At 44.2% G+C, this 19,187-nt stretch overlaps 2 protein-coding genes and 1 long non-coding RNA gene across 6 annotated transcripts in view; 2 read left to right on the forward strand and 1 right to left on the reverse strand.

Annotated features, from left to right (window-relative positions):
* Nucleotides 1–10,481, forward strand: GPR161 (G protein-coupled receptor 161). 4 transcript variants are annotated; one of them, XM_039559444.1, is made up of 8 exons: nucleotides 1–88; nucleotides 712–801; nucleotides 1,534–1,550; nucleotides 1,660–2,250; nucleotides 2,770–3,494; nucleotides 5,010–5,114; nucleotides 6,350–6,469; nucleotides 7,791–10,481. In XM_039559444.1, exons 4-8 carry the CDS (start codon nucleotides 1,811–1,813, stop codon nucleotides 8,036–8,038), a joined length of 1,638 nt encoding a protein of 545 aa, XP_039415378.1. In that variant the 5' UTR covers nucleotides 1–88; nucleotides 712–801; nucleotides 1,534–1,550; nucleotides 1,660–1,810; the 3' UTR covers nucleotides 8,039–10,481. The 4 variants fall into 4 exon arrangements, with proteins under 4 accessions (XP_039415378.1, XP_039415392.1, XP_039415370.1 ...); XM_039559458.1 differs by lacking the exon at nucleotides 1,534–1,550 and having other exon boundaries at nucleotides 1,660–1,745; nucleotides 1,839–2,250; XM_039559436.1 differs by lacking the exon at nucleotides 1,534–1,550.
* Nucleotides 6,488–19,187, reverse strand: part of LOC109144149 — a 24,469-nt gene continuing 11,769 nt past the window's right edge. The window contains exons 3-5 of the long non-coding RNA XR_005603044.1: nucleotides 10,999–11,671; nucleotides 8,569–10,141; nucleotides 6,488–7,063 (exon numbers count right to left, since the gene is read on the reverse strand). This is a non-coding gene — a long non-coding RNA (uncharacterized LOC109144149). The remainder of the gene's footprint in view (nucleotides 7,064–8,568; nucleotides 10,142–10,998; nucleotides 11,672–19,187) is intronic.
* LOC104687205 (transcription termination factor 2) overlaps nucleotides 10,826–19,187 on the forward strand; it is an 18,038-nt gene continuing 9,676 nt past the window's right edge. Inside the window, 11 exon segments of the mRNA XM_039559398.1 lie at nucleotides 10,826–10,942; nucleotides 11,025–11,136; nucleotides 11,346–11,432; nucleotides 12,542–12,608; nucleotides 13,082–14,020; nucleotides 14,875–15,001; nucleotides 15,831–16,016; nucleotides 16,241–16,398; nucleotides 17,294–17,375; nucleotides 17,678–17,791; nucleotides 18,403–18,553. Coding sequence (XP_039415332.1) covers nucleotides 10,915–10,942; nucleotides 11,025–11,136; nucleotides 11,346–11,432; nucleotides 12,542–12,608; nucleotides 13,082–14,020; nucleotides 14,875–15,001; nucleotides 15,831–16,016; nucleotides 16,241–16,398; nucleotides 17,294–17,375; nucleotides 17,678–17,791; nucleotides 18,403–18,553 — 2,051 coding nt within the window. The 5' untranslated portion in view covers nucleotides 10,826–10,914.

Consider the following 19,187-nt stretch of genomic DNA (forward strand, 5'->3'; position numbering starts at 1 on the left):
GCCATGGCGGGGGAGGCTGGGGCCGCGGCGGTGCAGGGGGGTCCCGGCCGCCTCAGCCAGGAACGTCCCGCTCCGGCGGCCGTGGGCGGTGAGTGCGGAGCCGGGACGGGCGTAGAGGCGGCGGGAGCGGCGGCGGGACCCGCTCGCCGCCGGCGGGTGGGGGGAGGCGATGGATGCCCGGGGCGGAGGACCCTGTTCCAGCCCTTTGTTCGCTGCCGGAGGGAGCGCGGGGTAAAATGGCGAAACCCCCCTTCCCCACCGTATTTCCAACTCGGTCCTACCCGCTCTGTGAGTGCGGGAATCCTGGCCGCGCTGCCCGCGGCAGGGATGGGACGGGATGGGATGGGACGGGATGGGATGGGATGGGATGCGGTGCTGTCCCCGCCCCAGGTTGCCCTGCCCCGGGAGGGCCACCTCTGCCAGAGGCCGCTTTCGCCCCCAGGGTGCAGCAGGGCCGTGAGGGGACGGGGAGCGCCAGGTGCCCCCGGGCATCGCTATCGCAGGGGAGCGGCCGCGATGGAAGCTGCGTTTCCAAAACCCGCTCCGGCCAAAAAGTGTTGGAAAGGCACACAGATGTGGTGCAGGCATGCTGAGAGAGAAAGAAACTCGAGGGGAAGTGTTTTTGCAAACATCCTCAGTCAGAGGCTAGGGAAGAGCTAAGTTACGCTTTTACAGAGCATGGCCCAGTAATGTCTTTAATTATGTTCTTAGGAAAGTACAGATAAAAATGGAAAAAAGGCGTCTTTCCAGGCTGACACTGCTGCCTAATGCCACAGCAGCCGCACAGATGGAAGTGTTTCTGTGAGTACTCCCGTCTGTCTGGGACCAATGTCTGGCATAGCTGCAGAATTAGCTGAGATAACTTTCCTGAGTCTCTTACTTCCAAGTAATGCTAAAATCAACTTATATTAATTGGTAGACTCTTTTACTTTTTTGGTCTGCATATTTGCATTTTTTGGTTTTGTTTGTTTGTTCACTATGCTGTGCTGTAGATGGTTGAAGAACTGAATAAAGTGGGTAGTGAATGTCATTTGGAGGCAGCAGGGAAAAGACGAATTGCTAAGGAATTGGGAGAAATAACAAGGTTTCACAAGATGAGGTTGTGAATCAGTGGGATGGATGCTAACACTGAGAAGTCAAGGATTAAAAGTTCTCAAGCATTTCTATAGCATGGACCTCATCTTAATGCGAGGAAGTGTCTTTCAGACCTCGTACAGAAAGCCAATTCCCCCAGTTCTTTGGTATAGGCAATAAAATACAATCAGCACTGTAGCTAAGGTGATTATGAACGTGGAGAAATGATGTTGGGAGAGTACATGAAGTGGTCCCTGAGTCTTTGAATGTTACTTAGCAGCTGTTACGAAACAGTCAGCAGGGTATGACTAGCCAGGCATCCATAGACCACCAGCAAATGCTGCATAGGCAGAATACAAGGTAACAATCAGGATAAACAGGCAGATTTTTTTTTTTTAAGTGACTTTCTTTAAAGTAAGAGAAACAAAGACTGATAGTGGCATTCTTGTTTCTTCACAGCCTAGATGAAGGAGCTGGTAAGTAGAATTTAGAAACAAGTAAGATCCTTAGAAATTTTTGAAGTAAAAAGTGCTTATTTTCTTTCTTATTCCCCCCCTTCACCACTTCTTGTCTTCCCTGTTTCAGGCTTGGTGTTGTCATCTTTGGTGTGACCATAGGCAATTTACTGCCCCTTCACTTGCCCATCTAAAATGGTTTCCCACATACTACAGGTAAATTTTAACAAAGGCAAAAGGGCCTCCAGTCATTGAAAAGAGTTTGAAGAACTATTACCTGAATGTTTCTGAGCGTTGTTCTGCTTCTAGCTGCTCAGCATGTCTTGGCTGCTCCAGATCTGCACACTCTGACCATGACCAGCAATTCCTCCCTCAGCAATGGGAAGGGCCTGAGGAACCTGACCACAGAGGAAGATGGGGCAGTCAGAGTAACTGAGTCCATTGCTATAATCGTCATTGCCATCTTCATCTGTTTGGGCAACCTGGTGATTGTCGTCACCCTGTATCGGAAGTCGTACCTTCTCACCTTGAGCAACAAGTTTGTGTTCAGCCTGACCCTTTCCAACTTCCTACTCTCTGTGCTGGTGCTGCCTTTTGTTGTCACCAGCTCCATCAGGCGAGAATGGATCTTCGGGGTTGTTTGGTGCAATTTCTCAGCCCTGCTCTACATGCTGATCAGCTCAGCCAGCATGCTCACTCTGGGACTCATAGCTGTAGACCGGTAAGCTGCTCTTTGGTAATGAATGGCAACAAATTATGTGCTCATCTCGTAGAGTAACTCACTGGCTGTGCATAAGAGTTGAGAAGCACTGCAGAGGGGAACATGGTGTACTGCTGGAGTGACATTTTTCCTCCAGCCCCTTGTGAAATTTTGATGTGGAGCAAGAGAAAGTGATGTCATTAATAACACAAAATGCAGAGATGCATCTAGAGTTTTTTAAAGCTCTTGATGGTATAATAACATACTATTCGATAAACATGAAATAGTGACTTAAAATTCCAGATTATACCCTAAGCATACACTCACATGTAGGAACAGATGTAATGGTTGCATGAGTGCCTTCATCCAAGTTTGATAGTCTTGACTGCAGTGATGCCTGTATGTAACTGTTTCTAGAAAGAGAGTTTCTGAGCTTGTTTGAAGAAAAAAGAACTAGATATCAACATCATTAAAGCATGTTCTTTTCTTTATTGTATGTCTTATATGCTCCTGTGGACTACTTCTTTTCTTGTCCCCCAGGTACTACGCTGTGCTGTACCCAATGGTTTATCCGATGAAGATAACGGGCAACAGAGCAGTGGTAGCTCTTGTGTACGTGTGGCTGCATTCCCTTATTGGCTGCCTCCCTCCTCTTTTTGGCTGGTCCTCTTTGGAGTTTGACCAATTCAAGTGGATGTGTGTGGCAGCCTGGCACAAGGAGGCTGCCTACACGGCCTTTTGGCAGATCTGGTGTGCGCTACTGCCCTTCGTGGTCATGATGATCTGCTATGGATTCATATTCCGCGTGGCAAGGATTAAGGCCCGCAAAATCCACTGTGGGAGCATTGTCATTGTGGAGGAGGACTCGCAGAGGAACGGGAGGAAGAACTCCAGCACCTCCACGTCCTCCTCTGGCAGCCGAAGGAACGCTTTCCAAGGGGTTGTTTACTCAGCCAATCAGTGCAAAGCTTTCATAACCATCTTGGTTGTCATCGGGGCTTTCGTCATTACGTGGGGGCCTTACATGGTGGTAATTACATCAGAGGCACTTTGGGGGAAAAACAGTATTTCCCCTGCTTTGGAGACATTGGCTACATGGCTGTCCTTTTCCAGTGCCATTTGCCATCCGCTAATTTATGGGCTGTGGAACAAGACAGTGCGCAAGGAACTCCTGGGAATGTGCTTTGGGGATCGGTATTACCGTGAGTCCTTTGTTCAGCGGCACAGGACATCGAGGCTATTCAGCATTTCCAACAGGATCACAGGTAAGATTTACCTGCAAAAGATACTTCCTTAATACTACTAAGAGCAAGGCTTCCTGTCTGCCTATGTTTGGCATGTTTCAGGGCTCTGTAACGAAAGTTGAATGTTTCTGGAGTTTTCCGAAGTCTTTTATCAGTCAGGTTATAGACATTTGAATGGAGAATTTTTCCATTTTCTTGCAGTTAACATCTTTCTCCTTCTATAATAAAACTTTCTCAGGCAGAGAAGACATAGTGATGAGGTTAATAAAAATAATTTATTTTGTTCTTTCTTAGCATTTCCTTTTGTGTGCCTTCCATTTTGTGTTGCCCAGATTTGAGCTCTACCGACAGTACTTTTTGCAGCACTTTTTCTTTGATTAATGGCCTTATGCTGCAACTCTCTGAAATCCAGTAAGGTTCCACCAGTGTAACTGCTTCTGCAAGTTCAGTTTTTAGGCTTAATGGTTGTGAAGAAAAGATCATAAACAAAGTAAAACCGTGTAAAACCATAGAACTATTTGGTGTCTCCCCATGTTGCAGACTGAGACCTCCAGTTGCTCAGTTTGGTGGTTTGGAATTTTTTTAAGTAGCAAAGCAATGACAATCAGATTTTTAATAATTTCCCTGGTCCTAATCAGAAGCTTCCGAAAACAGAATATCTTCAAGGGATATTTAATGCAGAGGCAAAAACTGAAATTATTTAATTGGGAAGGATGATCTAAAATGCAGAAGGAAGATGAGAGCAGCAAGGCATTCGTTATCTTTTCTGCAGCCTGGGAACACTGCAAGAGACTGTCATGTAAATAAGAGTTATGGAGCTGTAGCCACATCACAAGCTGCAGGAGCTTTGGCAAGTCTGTATCCAAGAAATGTATGGATTAATACATTGGAAACTGAGGTGGGGAGGGAAAAGAAAGGAAATTTCTTTCTCTTTCCAAGTGATAAACTTGAAGCTGTCAGCTTCTTATCAGATGTATTAGCTGGAGGCTGATAGGGAGGGGAAAAAGACCCCCAACAAACCCACAACAAAATTTCAAGGTGGGATCCAAAGACAGCACCTTTGTAAAAATCCCAGGATCTCCTCCCTTCTTGTTTTGGAAATTTGAAAGAAGTTGGGCATCTCTGTGCCTCAGCCTTGCTCATAAGCTTCTTCCCACACTAATGGCCTGTCACAGCTGCCAGTGGCTACCAGGTTATTCTCTGTCTAGAAGATGCCTGGCAAATCTCCCCATCCATGTGAGAGCATTTGCTTGGTGCTCAACTTGTCTGGCTGATAAAACACACACAGTTGCAAAAGAGTGGGAGGGACATGTTGCAGGGAGAAAGTAGATTTGCCTTTCCGAACCTGAGAGCTGCTGACTGGATTTCTTAGATGTAAAGTCCAGAAGTCCTGATACTGTGCTCTCTGCATCAGCAAGGTAAGTTTTATATGCAGAATAATAAATAAGGCAGTGGAGTGGTATTACTGGAAGAGAAGTTTACTCTTGCAAATTCCTTAACCATTCACTGTGTAACAAAAGCAAAATTTTCTTGCAGATTTGGGACTATCTCCTCACCTTACTGCCCTCATGGCGGGTGGGAGGCCACTGGGAAACAGCAGCAGCACAGGAGACACGGGTTTCAGCTGCTCACAGGATTCAGGTAACTGCAAGTCTCTTGCTCCCTACTTGGACAGAAGTTTGCACTTGGCAGCACTCTCATGGACAGTCCGTATTTACACCCACAGATGTCTCCTGGTGGACGAATGACATGAAGCATCTGTTCCAGCTGTTACAACAAAACTGCAGTTGCTTTTTTCCTCCCTTGCTCTTGATAGATTTACTTGCAAAATGCTGCTTACTGGATGATGACCCTCCCTTGGTAATGTGTCCTGGGAACAAGATGCACTGCTTTTGTGCCCTTCTTCAGTTTCTGTTGTTTAGAGACTTTCTCTGTATCCACAAGGAACAGAGCAACAAAGTGCTGTGAAGAATGTGCTTGTTTCCTATTCTGTAAGAGACTTTGTCTTGTTCATCCTGCAGTGTAAACATAAACACTTGGGATGGTTTCAGCTTATGATTTCATTACTACTTAAGATCTCTCAACTGAAGATGGTTTGGAAAACAAAAAAAGAGTTCTGATGGTAATTTTCTGTCCAGATCTGTCACTAGATTTTTCTGGCAGTTAACTCAGCTACCAGTCCTTAACTACAGTAGTTATTTTAGAGAGTATTTCTGCTTTAGAGACACCAGAGGGGGATCTTTAAAAGGTTGCTTGGTGTAAGGGAGTTGTTTTCTACAATTGTAAAGGAAGTCTGTGGAGCTGGGATTTATTTTTGGTAGTTGTTTTGTGGTGGTAGCTTTATGCCTGTTGTGGATATTCTGCAGCTGTATGTGATAAAGGAGAGTAGCCTCCTGGTAAACCTGCCTCAGTGAAGAGGATGTGGTGTTACCATCTTGTGAAAGCAATTTAAACAAATGAACAAAACTAAAGAGACACCAAATGCTGTTAGAAGTACCTCTGTTGGTTAAGGAGGGAGCACAGTCCATAGTCTGGGAATGGATATATAGTGATCCACTGTGAAATACTATTTCACTTGGATGCTTTTACTGTGAGTTACTGAAGAGCAGAAGGAAGCCTTAGTCCCTCTTCAGTGTTACCTGCTGCATGCAGTACATGATCCTGGGGCCTGCAATGCCCAGTCTCTAATGAGAAGGTTTCCCAATCCTTTGAATGAAAACGGACCTCATTCTTTTTCCATGCAGTGTTTAATTTGAGCTGAAATTTACTCACAAAAGCTGGGTTTAGACATCTTCTGAAGGAACTGCTGAAAATTTTTTGCCACCATATTGTATCCCAGTCTTACTGTTTTACTTGAGGACTCTTGCTCTTTTCAGGAACAGATACAATGCTTCTTGAAGATTATAGCTCAGATGGCCCTCTCGCCCCACACTGCGTCTGTCCCCCTCGAAGGAGGAGTTCAGTGACGTTTGAAGATGAAGTAGAGCAAATTAAAGGTGAGTGTAGGAGTAAGTATGAAAATGCTCAGAGTCAACTATATTGTAGGCTCAGGAAGCCTTCCAGGACCTTGAGAATTGTCTTGAAAAGTATCTGACCACTGTTTGCCTTAACAGACCTGATCATTCATGCAGCTACAACAGAAAGCAAAATCAGGTCTTTCTTCCAGATCTCAAGGAGCAGCAAGCAAGGACAAGAGTTAGAAGCTGGGATTCCCTGCAATATATAAAAATTATATTGCACAGCGGTATCCTCTCTGCAACTCCACTCATCTTGGTGGCTGTTACAGTCTGTTTTGTTTCTCAGGGCATATATTTTCCTGCCCTCATATTTTGATTGCATTATCCCTGTGTTTCTCACTTGCTGTCTCTTCTCAACTTTGTCACTTACAGACTTGAAATTCTTCCATTTACAGACTTGAATGAACTGAATATAATTTTATTCTGTTTAGTTTACTTTTATTTACTTAAATTCCACTTCACTTTACTGGGTGTGTTCCTCAGCAGGTATGGGTGAAAACGGATGAACCACATGCACTTTCTTCAGTCAACTTGCTTTTTGGTTCTGGGCTGCCAGAGTGTTGCTGTGACCATCTGTAAAATGTTGGAACATTAATTTAGGCTGATAGTTACAATAATTTCAATAGAAGACTCGATAATAACAACTGAATTTTCTAAACAATATATGATTGTGGACAGTATGAAAACAGAATATAATAGAATAGCAGAATGCCTTTAAGAATCAAGTAATAATAAAACCTGAAATAATGAGAAAACTCTTTCAATGGAATTTATAAAGATCTTGGCAAAATTCCCTTTTGTCCTCTTCCCAGCATGAAATGAATATTCCCTTGTACAAATACATTAGCATACATTTCCCACTATCTTTCTGAGTGATTACATATGAGCAGACATATAATTTCTTGTCTGAGTGAAAGAGGGAAATCTTAGTGCTCAGGTCCCCAAAGGTTTAGCAGTTCTCCCTGGTGAGTCTCAGGGTTTTCAGGATCCCTGGGGCTTTAAATTATTTCAGCAGCCTCACTGAAGAGTTACATTTGGGATGAACTCTTGTGTTGTTCAACATGTTGGTGGGTAGAGAGGTATACAAATGCTACAAAAACGACTGCATCAATGCAGATTATCCCACTCTGAAGCTTTGTGGCCACAGAATGGTGTAGGAAGCCTGAATATTGTTGGTAAATGTGCTCTGTTGGGTAGTTATTTTGCAGAGAGCATGATCATGCCTTTACAACAGGATCTATATTAGTTTTCAAGCATTTGCACAGTCATGCTCATCAACTGTTATCTTTTTTTTTTTCAGAAGCTGCAAAGAATTCTGTTCTTCATGTAAAAGCTGAAGTCCATAAATCTCTGGACAGTTACGCAGCCAGTCTGGCCAGAGCTATTGAAGCTGATGCGAAACTCAGCCTGTTTGGGGAAGATGCTTTACCAGGAGCCCTGTTCCCCTTGCGGACTCTGGCAGGAAGCAGTGGGAACACGCGGCGTGGTGCCAGGCCCCATGCCAGCCAAAGACTGAAGTTGCAGAGCATCGATGAAGGGAACATTTGACACAAGCACTGGAGTAAGAAAACAGAACGAAACCACTAAGCGGGGCCTACTGCAGCTGTTAGTGTTTCACCAGAACCAGGATACCGTGTCGGGATGTTTCCAATGTTTTTTCAACACATGGAAACAGCTGAATTCTGGTACTTGCATCAGCATTTTGCAGCAGTGTTTGTTTACTGCTTAGGGTGCTCTTTGAGTCTTCTGCCATGTCATTATCACACAGTGCATAGGAATGCAGGGGTTGGTTTCATTGACCAGATCATTAGTCAGTTAAATCTTGGGTCCATTATTGGCCAAAGCTGATACAGGAACAAAACAGAAAACGTATGTGCAGTGTTTAATTCTTTGTTGCATCCATCTTCTTCTGACCACCAGGATAATCAGTTGGTACTTGATAGCTGGAGTGCTCTGATATGAGCCTGTGCATTGGATAAAGCCTTACTGTCAGAGACTCCCAGCTGAGGAACAAGGACTTCACTAAGGGCAAAACCTGAACTTTTCAGAGAGCTCGTGCGGATTATGGTCCTACTTACCTTTGCTGGGGGATATTTATTTCTGTTCAGAATGCCAGATCTGATACTGGACTCTGCTTTGCTTGGCAGCACAGGACTCCAGCTCCTCTGGGTGTAATGGCTAGAAGCAGACCTGGGCTGGGAACAGCATAGAGATGGGATTTGAGGAAATCATTAGTGCAGAATTCTTAGTTTCTCTGAGAACTTCAGCTCATGTCCCTGGTTTTGCTGTTATTAAAAGGGCACTGAGTGGCCGTGCTAAGCTTAAGAGAACATAAGTAAGATATTACCACTTCATATTCAGGATTCATCTTCTAGAGAGAAGAAAGTTGTTTTTTTTAAATCCTGAGGGAATGTAGTATTTAAGCTGTAGTTACCTCAGTGCTTCTATTTCTTTGGAGTATTAATTCAGTAATCTCAAAAATAAGAACATTTGGCACTTACACTGCACTTTGCATGTTCTTAAGCACTGTACAGACATTACCTTGTTAGGCCTTTGTCAGAGGGCTGATGAGTCCTCCTTGCCAAAGAAGGGGAACTCGGCACAGCCAAGCTGCTGGCGGTGAAACAAGCTGTAAAGGTGGGAAGGTTTGTAAGGAAAAGAGGGATGAGGTGGATCATATGAGTATGTTCAGCTTGAGGAACCTTTCTGTGCCTTCCTGGGCTATCCCCTTCCTTACTTTGGTGGGTTACAGCCCTGCCTTACTTCGTATTTCAAAGAGAGGAAGACATGTGAGCAGGATAATTCCTTGGGGGTGGGTGTCAGTAGCAAATGGACTTAAGGACCAAGAATTTGCATTTGTTTACTCTGTCTGCTCCTCTGTGCCTCTACCTTTCCCCAGAAGTGCTTTCTTTGTATGAGGTTTTGCTGCAGGTTGTTTGGAAATCAGGAGCAGGATGTTTCCATCTGGGCAAAAACGAGGCGTATACTTGTTTTGTCTTTGTGTTACTTGTTCAGAGGCACAGAAGCGAAGTGTTGTGAGGCAGAGCCTCGGTCCAGTACTGTATTTAGACATCCTATTTGTCTGTGTTCCCAACTCAGAGATGTATTTCAGCACAAGCTTATGTCCATCTCTGGACAAAGCAACTTGACTTTCTGAACTAGCCTGAATCCCACTGCGTTCCCATGTAAAATATAACTGCATGCTTAAAATTCAGTACATGGTTTGCTGATTTAAGAACAGGCTGTTAGAGCAAGAACACTTAAGCTCCAGTAAGATGGCTCCTAGCATAATGCAGGAATAAACCAATTAATAATAGTGAGGTTCGAACTCCTGCGTTTTTTACTTCTTATGTGTTAGAGAAATTTGCATCTGTGGGCACACCTTAGGAAAAAAAGAACCAAAAATCCCAGTATTTGCCGGGAAACACCCTGCATCGAGGTCATTATTGCTGTCATTAACATTACAATCACAGTTGCTTGTAGTACTGAACACTCCTTAAGCTATACACTTGCCTGGAAGTATTTTGTCTGCATCCCTTTTATTCCATATTCCTGCTTCGGAACAAGTTGAGCAGAGTCGTTGCTGAATGTCAGAAGGGCACGTGCAAGTATGAATGCATCGTGGAGGAGTCGGTGCTGGCCCAAAACGCTCTTTTGTGTAGGAGAAAAAATTCCAAGGCACGTGTGAAAGCACAAAAGCGATAGTATTGTGTAAAAAACACGTTTTTCACACAGGTTCTGAGACAAATACAGCCTTCAGGCAGGTCAGGGGGGTTGCAAGAGTTTACACCGTGGCTGAATTTGGCTGCCAGAGTTAATATCGCTAATGTTATTCGTATTTTTGTACACACCTTATAACCCTTCCATAACTCTGTTATTACCGGAGTTGTTCTCTCACTTGAGTTGTCGTTAACAAAAGCGGTAATTGAGAAATGCACACATTTTGTAAAACTGTATTTCCCATCTTAAATACAGAAGAGAGAAAAAACAACTTATCCTCAGTTCCTGATGTTTGTTTGTACTATTATTTCAACTTAAATTAATGTTTGAATATTTTACTTTCAAACGTATGTCCAGCTGGCAGGATGGACCTGTTAGCCGCGGCAGCTGGAGCCGTTTCCAGGACGGGGAGGTGTCCTGGGTGGAGCACGGCTCCTCCCTGCGCACCGGGCCGGCTTTGGGAGCGCGGCCGTGCCGGGTGTGATCCCGAGGCGGGGCCCTTGCCCGGGGCCCTTGCCCACGGCCACGCCCCGCCCGCGCCCCTCATGGAGTGGCCACGCCCCGTTAGCGTCTCCCTCGCGCTTGTTCGCGGCCCGGAGGGCGCGGGGCGGGCGGGGATCGGGGCGCGCGCAGCGCAGCGCCGCGGTGATTGGCTGTGCCGCGCCGGCCGGGCGGCATTGGCCGCTTCAAAGGGCTGCCCGGCCATGGAGGCTGTTCCGTGCGCCGAGCACGGTGAGGGGTGGCCCGGGGGGCCCCGGCGGGGTTTGGTGTGGGGGTCTCGGACTGACCAGTTCTGCTTTTCTCCGCTCCGCAGGGTCCCTCTGCTTGCTGAAAACGGGCGTCCGCGATGGCCCCAACAAAGGGAAGAGCTTCTACGTGTGCGGGACGCAGGGCCCCGCTGCCTGCGGCTTCGTCCTCCCGGCGCCGTAGGTGCAGGGCAGGGGGCGGCAGGAGGGGGACTGTGGGACAGGGAACACACGTGCCTGTCCTGAGGGAAGTTCACTGCTGTGTCAGCAGCCTCAAACCTGTTTTCTTACGTAATCTTTGTTTTGTCGCAAGTGATTGTTTTGCCGTGGCAGTTTCCTGGGCAGCTCGTCTTGTCTCTATTATTCCGCTTCTCCTTTCCTCCTTTCAGGGTTCCTGCTTCTCACTGCTTGATCCATGAGGGGTGCGTGGTGGAGCTGCAAGTCCTGGTTCAGCAGCCGGACAGAGAGGAATACCAGTAAGTTCCTCAAATTTTTTAAACCCGTGTGTCTGCCTTAAAACCTATGGTTTTAGGGTAAAACCTATGTTCCTTCTTCCTTCTTTATCCTATGTTTAGTTCTTAAAATAATCTTCTCAAAGTGCTTCTGACTAATGGTCCTTTCGTTTTTGCAGTTACTGGTCAGAAAACTTGAATCCTGTGATTTGGCAGTTTTTCTGAAATGAGGATTTAACATCCACCTAGGCTGTACATGTGTCCTGTGGGGAAAGGAGGGCTATTATTAGAGTATCTCATTTTTATGGTATATTTGAAGACTTACTTTGTAGTATGCTGCCTATTTGAAATAAAGATCGTCATTCTTAGGATCAGGAGGATCTTAGCTCTCTCTATTATTTATGAGAAGTGAGAGTTGAACTGCCAGCCATTCAAAGTGGAAATGGGGGTTTAATGTGCATGTTGAAATGTTTGGAATTGTTTTATGGTGACTGACTTGCAGTTTCCTTCTAAAATTGAAAGGGGTCGTCGAGCCCTGAGGCCTTCATTTACCCTGTTTCCAAATGTTTGCCACTTTTATTAGCAGTTATATCCAATAGTATAAACCTGGGTCATCAGATAATGTTTGTTTTTAACAGAATTTAACAGGGCTCTGTGGCTGCGTTCATCCAAACTTAGCATCAAATTCACCAGTGTTACTTCTGATAAAGTACTTGCAGCAGTTCTGGTTGGCTGCTAGTTTGAAAAAGAAATCACATCCAAAGTATTTCTGTCCCTGAGTTGCTGTAAAGATGAGGTGGTCTGTGCAGTGTAGCTAAAAGAAGAGTTGTTTCCTTACACCTTGAAATCATAAGATGCTTCTAAGGCTCTAAACGTAGATGGTATTTTTGCTTGAGCAGTTACTCTTCTATAGCTAAAATGAAAAAAAAAAAAACCCCAAAGCCTAGGAATCTTTATCCAGAGAACACTGCTCTCTGTTGCCCATGTTCATGGCCTTTTGTTATGCAAAGGTCTGAATGTAAAGATGAACAGAACTTGTCTGTGATGCTTTTTGGTGCAAAATACTTTTTAAAGAGTGCTTAGAGCTTCTTTACTGGCTCCTGGGGTTGAAATCTTGTTTTAATCCTTGGTAGGTTGTTTTACCGGTGCCTTAAAAGTAAGCTGAATGGGAAGAAATGGTGTGGAAGCGTCCCATGGCAGGTATGAGTGTTTCCTTTGTATTGTAGTGTCACCTCATTCCAGCATGATTTTTCATTCCATATACAGTAGTCACCTCTGAAAGTACTTAGTGGGCGATTTTCTGTCTGCTAACTGAAAAGTGTACGAGGCCTGCTGTTCTCTAGATGAGACTTCTCTTTCTCTTAGGTTGTGTGAAGTACTCACTATTCTTCAGTCTTAGAAGGAACTTGGATTTGATTCCTGGCTGTCCTCTTTTCTAGAGATTGTGGTGTTGGGACTTGATCCCAAAAAACAATGGGAATGGCAAAGGAAGTAGAAAACCAGCAGTTTTGTTTTGGATTTCTAATGAAACGTTTATCCTGATTGTGTTAGAATGATAGGAAAGATGATCTTGGTAGAGAATGAAGTCTTGTTTGAGGTGATCAGGTTGTGTGTGTAGTTAACAGGCTTTAATAACTTATATGTTAGCATTTATTCCCTTGTATAAATTACAGGATCCAAAAGCTACCAAAGCGTCAAAAGCCGTGGAATCCCAGCCCAGCACAGCACCTTTCTTCAATCCCACTAGCCAAAGAAATCCATTCAAAGTGCTGGACAAGAATTGTGCACCATCATCCTGGAAACAGATGAATCAAGGAAATGGAGAGGAAAGTAAAGCAAAAGGAGTTAAAGCAGAGAATGAGAGAGTGTTGGTGTCACATAAAGAAAAGAAATCAACCTCTGATTCCTCCACAGAGACAGAACCTCTAGAAGAACTCAAAAATAAAAAGAAACCATCCACAGGAAGTAAAAGTGACTCAGAATTTCAGGAGACTACAGTGTCTGAATCTAAACTTGGCCTTTCTGAGACCAGGAAAGGGAAAAATATGCTTTCAGAGGAAGAGAAATATGGTGGCAGTGGCAGGGAATCCAATAAGCCTTCTGAGCATGTGGACAAGGAGCCAGGCGTGAGATCAAAACTCTTGCCACTAAGTCTTGGAAAGCAAAGTACAAGTACCAAGCCTCCAGTGGAGGAGCAGCTTGGAGACAAAAGCTTAAAAAGTTGTGGGGATAAGGAAACAAGAGAGAAAGATTGCACTGGTCAGAAGAATGGTGGAATTAAACTGGTGTCTAAAGAAGATGCCCTTTCCCCCTCAGGGGCACAGTCAGCATCGAAGTGTGCTGCCCTGAGGGGAGGTGCACAGGCAGAGCTGCCCAAGGCACAGCTTGGACCAGGGTCTCCTGGGGAAGCTTCTGGCAGTGACAGTGATGAAGTACAATTTGGCTGTTCCTCCTCAGGTAAAAGTAAACCTGAGAAATCAGTTGAGATTCCTTCAGGAAAGAGTGTGCAGGGGACATCTTTGCCAGGAGCAGGAGCATCATGTCACATGGAAGGACCCAAGGACCCTGAAATGCTTCATAACCATCTTGTAGTCCAGCTGAAACAGAAAAAGGTCATTTATTGCACCTATTTTGGGGGGTGGGGAGGGTGTTATTGTTTTCAGAGTCACTTCCCTTACTCATGACAGGCATCAGAATATGGTACCTCTTCGCAGCACAAACTCAAAATGTGGTGTAGGAAGATGTGCGAGAGGGAATTCAGCCTATGTACAGACTGGTTGTATTAAGCAGATACAAAACAATTACCTATAAGGTAATACAGCCTTCTGCATTTGGGGATGCCCACCTGAGGTTGTGTCTTGTCTTTTACCCTGAAAGTAATTTGCATAAGATGGGATAGTGCACAGCCAGCTTAACTTTTGTAAGTAACATGGCTGTTTCTGGTAGCCTCTCTTGGCCTTGTGCAGTAGGAGTGATCTAGCTATGAAAGTTCACACTAGGATGAAGTAAACTTAACTACCTGTTTGCTTTTTTTTTTTTTTTTTTTTAAATAATTGCCAATCACTATGTTCTACAGTTTTTACTGTGAACCTCTCTGTTTGCCTAGAGTTCAGAAAAGAACCTCAAAATAAAGTCAGAAGTGTTGTTTGTTCAAGTAGGTTAAATGTTGGGTGCTTTGAGAGAGGTCAGGATTGTCCAAGTCACTTGACTACCTGTTTCATAAAAAGGAGTCCCTGTGTCCTTCCATCTTTTCTGAAGAACACTAATGGTTAGTTTATTTTCTGCTAAAAGACCGTTTAATTGTACTGAATGACACTTGAAAGCTTTTGGAGATTACAGAACAGTATCAAAATACAAATCAAAATGAGATAAGATTAGTTCTGCTTAGACTTCTGACCAGATTGTTCTGTGTTGGCAGAGAGCTTGGTAACCACACTCAGGTTTTGGTTTTTTTTCGTGTTTGCAGAGTACATTGGCTACAGTGAACATTCAGCTGCTGCCAGATAAAGGGGAACGGTTATTAAAGCAAGTGCAGGATTTGGAAGCTGCACTCAGTGCTCTTAACATTTCAACAGCAGATACTAGTGAAAAAGGTAGGGATAATTGGTTTTTTTGCCTCCAGAAGTTTACAAAACAATTTGTCTTAAAAATAGTTGTTAATATGGAGGAAATACAGCATAAACTTATATATGGCCTGTGGTCTATAAAATGTTTGTTGAGATTTACTGAAGATGGAAAGTGTAAATTGCAAAATACGTGTCTGGGAGCAGATGAATGGAACAACTCAAAAGTTTCCTGTGAAATGTGGTGGCTTCCCAAGGGAGTTTCCTCCCACCATTAGGATCTAGGTTTCCAGCTTTGGCTACATGACTGAGACGGGTATCTCCATGAGAACATGCCAGTGAAGTGTTAACTCCCTCTGTTGCAGGATGGAACTGTGCTGTTTAGGCATGTTGTTGTGATTGAATATTCCAGTTACCAGATTCAAAATGAGCAGCTTCCAGTGTGCTATTCCTGAGAGAGAAAAGCTCATGAGCTCTTGGCCCATTTGTTCTTGGATGTTTCAATAGTTTTTGTGTTCAAAATATTGACAGGAGAGATATCTTCAAGATTAATAAATTGTCTGGGAACAGTGTGCAAAACTGACCTTTTTGCACTGCTCTGATCACAGTTGCAGAGTTCAGTGTGTGGCTATAAACCACATACTGGAGCTGGACACGTTGCCTGTCACAGCAGCAGGCCAAGAGCACATGTTGTAGTGGCTCAGGTGATGTGCTAACCTGCTATTAAATTGGTGTCACCACTTCACAGTATTTTGCAAGCAGACTGTTGGGCAAAATGAAGGCTCTTCTCTGGGCTGTAGAGCAAGGCTCTGAGGTTCACGGTGCAACCTTTTCAGCCTGTGCTTCCTTTCTCCTTAAGGGCAGGACAGCATGAGCAGCAGCTGCCACCATGAAGAACCTTTGTCTAACCCAGCTGGCAGGCCAGGTGGTACAAAGCTGATAGCACCACTCCCGCTCCAGGATTCTTCAGCAAAGGCCTCTGCAGGCTCACACAGTCACCCCTTGGCTGCTGCTGCTTTGGGTTCCAGTGGCCAAAGGTTTGGAAGTAAGTATAGAAAGACTCTGTCATTACAGAGAACACTGTTGAGTACTATTTCTGAAATAATCCTGCAACTTGTGGATATATGTGAGAGTACTAAACCTTTTTTGTTACTGCGAGCTGCATACTGTCCCTCAGGCATCTGCAGCCACTGAAGTCAATCTCTGAGGTGAAAGATCTGCTCGGAAAGTTAGCTTTGTAAACACATCTCTGATACTCTATCTTTGCAGTGAGTGTTGGTGTGCAGAATCTGTATGGGGGAAGAATGACAGAAGACCGAATCAGGGCTGTACACAGGGCCACATTTGAGGCTATTAATCATCTTCATAAATCTCTAGAATCCTGTCCAACAGAGGAGACAGCAGCTGAAGATCCCTCTGGACTGAAGGTGGGTTGGCAAGGATGGAAGCTGTTATGCTGATGAGTGAATCATAACCTCTGAGTAGTACCCTAGAGCATTCCTTCCTTCCCACTTTGACATACTTTGCATCCTAATGGAAGCAGATACTCTAATTACATTCCATCGATGTTGTTTGTACATGATGGGCAGAACAGAGGTGTGAGGAACAGTCTGAGAACCTCATTTTTCATTCTTCCTGGTGAGCTGTAAGAAATAATCTTTCAAAAAAGTGTTGCAGGTGATTGAGTTCATGCAGTGTGATGGACTCCAGAGTAGTCAGTTCTGATCTGCCAAGAGCAGCTCTCTATCTGTGAGGTGATGCAGAACTCATGTTTGAGGTTATATGCGAGGTATTGGAAGGCACATGCCTCCACAAGATGGTGTGTAGATGCATATATGTTGTCACTTGTCACATTGTCTTGGGACCTTTTCAATGATGGGGAAGGCCACTAAATGTCCTATGGTGGTAGTATGTAGTCCCTCTTCCTGTTCTAAGAGTCTGTCAGGGTCTTAGATTCAGTGAGAAAAGGGGAAGTGTTCTCAATCCCTTTCCTTGACAGTGATAGGTGTTGTAAGCAAGGTAGTCTGGGGTGGACTTTCCAGCTGAACGAGCTGTTGTTATCTGCTCTCTCAGAGCACTGTGAGGCACTAAGCTGGTTTGTGCATGAGGCATTGGGAAGACTCATCTATGGTACTGCTGACCTCCTGTCTTCAGGAGTTGCCTACCTTAGGTATTGCAATCCATGTGGAAAAAAGAACAGGTAGGTAAACTCCTTTTAGTAGGATTGTAGTAAAACATTTGAACAGGATAATTGGAACAGGAAGCAGAAGTGTCTAAATTTTGCCAGGTGTTTCCTTCAAATCCTCTGTCTCACCCCCTCAGGTTCCACTGCTGCAGCACCAGAAACAGGCGCTTGCATGGCTCCTGTGGAGGGAGAGTCAGAGGCCGTGTGGAGGAATTCTGGGTGAGCAACAGAACGGGAAAGTGGATTTTGTGGGATCTATGGCAGCAAAGTTTTGCATGTAACTTAGTTGGAGGCCAATTGCTGGTTATTTTGTAGGCATGTCAAAAGGTCTTGTTTTCTATGCCCTTTTACCAACTACAGGTATTAACCAATTACTAAACCATACCCTGAAATTTTCATCTGTGTATTTTTATTTTGCTGCGTTCCCCAGGGCACTTTCTGTTGTAGTATTTCCCTCAGTGTAGATCTCAGCTAAGGGGGCTCATTTCTGCAGGTGATAACTGGTGTGTGTCTTTTTGCAGCGGATGACATGGGCTTGGGGAAGACTCTAACGATGATTGCTCTCATTCTGGCCCAGAAGCAGCTGAAGACAGAGAAAAAGAAGGAGACATTAGAAATATGGCTATCCAAAAATGGTACAGAGTTGTTGCCATCCTACAGCACATACATTATGATGAAGTGCCATTTGAAATGCCTAAAGCATTATAGGTTAATGGGTCGTAGAACAACACACTGTATCTGTGCTCACTTTCCTTCTGCAGGAAACTTTCATTTGGCTAAATTTTACTGTGCTTCCTTGCATGGCCTTTCTCTTGATCAGGGTCATTTTTGTCTTCCATTGGATGTGTAGGATTTTCCAACTCATTACTTTATATTATTTGGGGATTTTTTTTTTTTTTACTGTTTTCCTGAAACAGTTAAAGCCAACATATGCTGAGTTTGCAAAAGGTTTCATAGCTTTTAAAACCTATGCATGGTTTTCATAAGGACTTAAAATATTTACTATTCACCTCCCTGTGACTGATCTTTTTTCTTTCCAACGCTCCCCCAATGATTACTTTTATCTTGTCCACAGACATTGGGGATGCTAGTGCTTTTTAAGAGTGTTGCTTCTGTGTCCACAGTCCGTACTGTATCCTCATGGAACTGGTTGGACACTCTTCTCAGTTGTGAATTTCCAAAAATTCTGTCATTGTTCTAATCTAATGTGAAGACATTGAAACCTGTCTGCAATATTTTCTTTTAGAGTCCACTGTTATCCCTTCTAGTTGCACTTTAGTCATTTGTCCTGCATCCTTGATCCATCACTGGAAGAAAGAGATTGAGAGACGTGTGGCCTTTGGCAAACTGAGGATCTATTTGTACCACGGGCCAAATCGAGATAAGCATGCAGAGGTGTAAGTGCTAAACCATAAATATGACTAAGAAAAGCAAAGTGCTAGCAAGAGATTGTGTTTATCAAAGTTGAAATTCAGTGGCTGTAAAATGATGGAAGAATGTGAAGTATTGAAATGTGGAAGATCCAGAAAGTCAGGCTGATGTGTGGTGTCAAGGTGTATTTAGTAAAACATTTACTGGCCTGTGCCCACGCTCAGTGGTTCTGGTGGAGGCTTTTGCTGCTTCTGATAGCAAAAAAAAGGTGTATATTCTCTAAAATACCTCTTGCATGCGAAGATTGTCAGTGGCAGTTTCTTCCATGCTTGTGCTTTATAGTTGTATTTTTTTATCAGCTGTATGTATAGATCAGAATATTTTCTAGACCTCTTCAGGCCATGCTAAGCAATATTCCTGGGTGTCAGGCTCTAAGTAGGGTGCATCCCATGTGGCGTGCATTCTGGACAATGGGCTTTTACTGTCATCTTGAGCTTGCTGTGTCTACTTCCAGTATCCATAAAACGGGGACGATGCAACTTTCCTGTTCGACTGCAATGAAGCTCAGTTTTCTGTAAAAGTCAGCATTTCAGCTCCTATAGAGCTGTGTTGTTCTTAAATGCATTCTTCAGCATGCATTTAGTCTGTCTTGCAAAATGA

Source organism: Corvus cornix, chromosome 1 (assembly GCF_000738735.6).
Source record: "Corvus cornix cornix isolate S_Up_H32 chromosome 1, ASM73873v5, whole genome shotgun sequence".
Classification (NCBI taxonomy): Eukaryota; Metazoa; Chordata; class Aves; order Passeriformes; family Corvidae; genus Corvus; species Corvus cornix.